The sequence below is a fragment of the Sapajus apella genome, unplaced genomic scaffold, assembly GCF_009761245.1.
Source record: "Sapajus apella isolate SASKATOON/1434 unplaced genomic scaffold, GSC_monkey_1.0 scaffold87, whole genome shotgun sequence".
Taxonomy (NCBI): domain Eukaryota; kingdom Metazoa; phylum Chordata; class Mammalia; order Primates; family Cebidae; genus Sapajus; species Sapajus apella.
In genome coordinates, this window is record NW_022437027.1 from 51,092 (window position 1) to 53,920 (window position 2,829).

At 35.6% G+C, this 2,829-nt stretch overlaps 1 protein-coding gene across 10 annotated transcripts in view; it reads left to right on the forward strand.

Moving 5' to 3' along the window:
- ZGRF1 (zinc finger GRF-type containing 1) overlaps positions 1-2,829 on the forward strand; it is an 85,939-nt gene that overhangs the window by 25,477 nt on the left and 57,633 nt on the right. For 9 of the 10 annotated variants that reach the window (XM_032254708.1, XM_032254707.1, XM_032254713.1 and 6 more), the window contains one exon: positions 2,247-2,330. The exons of the other annotated variant lie outside the window; for it this stretch is intronic. In XM_032254708.1, the coding sequence (XP_032110599.1) occupies positions 2,247-2,330 (84 nt within the window). The remainder of the gene's footprint in view (positions 1-2,246; positions 2,331-2,829) is intronic. 10 annotated transcript variants of the gene reach the window in all.

A 2,829-nucleotide genomic window follows, 5' to 3' on the forward strand; every position in this document is an offset into this window, starting at 1 on the left:
GCCACCATGCCCAGCTAATTTTTGTATTTTTAGTAGAGACGGGGTTTCACCATGTTGGCCAGGATGGTGTCGATCTCCTGACCTCATGATCCGCCCACCTTGGCCTCCCAAAGTACTGGGATTACAAGTGTGAGCCACTGTGCTCAGCCTAAATAACAACTTCTTTACCATGAAGTTAATTTTGCAAATCTGCAACATTACCAAACCCATGAGTCATTGACAATTGCCCCTATAGCTCTGTTGCCTAAAACAGAACAAAATAAAACAAAAATATCTGTATTATGGTTTCTTACCATTTTTTATCTTTACGTAACAAGATTATACATATAAAATTATAATTAGCAACTGCATAATTTAGCTTACAAATGATCATATTCTTTTTTTCACTTGAAGAAATCAGGTTTAAAATTTTTAAAAGATAGGTATCACAAAGCACAAACTACAGATAAACACTATCACTATTTTTTCCCTTAAAATGAGTTGCCACTTAAATATCACACATTTTTTAAAAGTCTGTTGAAGGTGGGAACAGTGGCCCGTGTCTGTAATCCCAGCTACTCAGGAGGCTGAGGCAGGAGGATTGTTTGAGCTGAGGACTTACAGTCCAGCCTGGGCAACATCATGAGACATAGTGTAATCTTCCTCTTATTAACAAGACAACAAAAATATGCTGTCATTCCACAGTAATGAAAAGGTCTTAACCTTTTGGAATAAAAATTATTTAAATCTGCTTTTAGCTTGAAAATAGGAATACATTTGTATTTTTGTAATGTTTCTTTTTTTTCTCTTTTTTCAGACAGGTTCTTATTCTGTCACCCAGACTAGAGTGCAGTGACACAATCACAGCTCACTGCAGCCTTGGCCTCCTGCACTCAAGGCATCCTCCTCCTTCAGCCTCCCAAGTAACTGGAACCACAGGTGTACAGTACCATGCCTGGATAATTATTTGAAGAGATGGAGTCTGACTGTATTGTTCAGGCTGGTCTCAAACTCCTGGCCTCAAGCGATCCTCCCACCTCAGCTTCCCAAAGTGCTGGGATTATAGGCTGCACCCAGCCTATAATGGCTCTTTTTGACTACAATACTCTGAAACAACCTCTCACCAAAATATAGATTGTTTTTAATGCCACTTCCGCCTCATTTTTGAAAGTGTAATTAACTACACATTGCAAAAGAACTATTCCAACAGAGAATTTTGAAAACTGTATATTAGAAAATTGTAATTCTGGCTGGGCACAGTGGCTCACATCTGTACTTCCAACACTTTAGGAGGCCAAGACAGGAGTATCATTTGAGGCGAGGAATTTGAGATCAGCCTGGGCAATACAGTGGGACTCCATCTCTAAAAAAAATTTTGAAAATAAGAATAATTAGCTGGTGTGGTGGCACATGCCTTTAGTCTCAGTTACTCAGGAGGTTGAAGCAGGAGGATTACTTGAGCCCAGAGGTCAAGGCTACAGTGAGCAATGATTGCGCCACTGCACTCCAGCCTGGGTGGCAGAGCAAGACTCTGTGTCTAAAAAAAAAAAAAAAAAAAGAAAGAAAAGAAAAGAAAATTCTAATTCCAAAATATAGATTCAATATTTTTAAGAACTACTTGGTTGGCAGTTGTGTTTATATATAAGTGTTATTAAAGGAAAGTGGCCATTATTTGAAGAATAGACTACCTCTTCGGTCTGTTAGGAAAGCGTTTTTTCTCCATATTTGTTAAACATTTAAACAATTATTTTTGTAGTTCAATTCATTTTCTGTGTCTATCCAAATCTTATGAAAAATTCTGGTTATTTTGTATATTGCTTGATGAACTAAAAATGAGTTGTTACTGTTATCAATATCGTTTTGTGATTGCTAGATGATTCGTTTTTCAAATAGTCAGTTACACTGTTTCCATTTTTCTTCCTTTTATTTCTTACTAATTTAAAAATAAATGATCTACATTACCATAGTGTTAGGTTTGACAGGAGATTTATTATGTACACGGCAATTTTTTCTAGTGTTCAAAGATTTAATTAAAAATTTAGAATCAGAGTTTTCTAATATGGTACGTTTTCAAATTACTTATCCACTAGAGTACCCCTTTGCCAGGGAGAGATGATTTGTATGTTTGTGTAGAGAAAAGGAAGATAGAGATGGCAAGTGTGTTTTTACAGGGCAAACTTCAGTTTTGCAATTATTTTTCCATCAAAATCATGAACCACTTGTGAAACTATTCTAGCTAACGATAACTTACTGATGTTTTATTCTAGTTCCCTTCCTTGGGAAGTAAAGAAGAGACTGCTTTTCTAGCTGTTATTCCTAAACAAACAGAGAGGAAAATCTGTGATCTTAAGGTAAAATTTGGGAAGAACATCAGTTTCTCTAGCAAATTATATTTTCTCTGTTTTTTTTTTTTTAACTCAAGTATCAGAGTTTTCACAGGCAGAAATTTAGTAGCATAATAAATGATTCTGGCTTTAAGAACAAGAAAAACTAATTGACTCCTGCCCCCCTTTTTGGTCTTGAACTTTCTCTATACTACTAATGAGCTAGTAATACAGTGTTTACAGTATCCTTCCATACATAGGGTACATTAGGGGTTAGACACAAAGCCATGTAGAGTACAATTAATGAATACTCTGTGGGGAACAAAATGAATGTCTTTATAGCTTTTAACTTATTATAGTCTATTCTACCATTTATACTTCTGAGTATATAGAAGTATATATAACCAAGCTCTAAGTAGTGCTACCTATTCTATATAAAAAATTAACAGACAACAGCATAAAAATGTAAATAGGAGTTCTACTCCTAAAACCCAAGACATCTCTGGAAGAGATCTACATGGTGGTA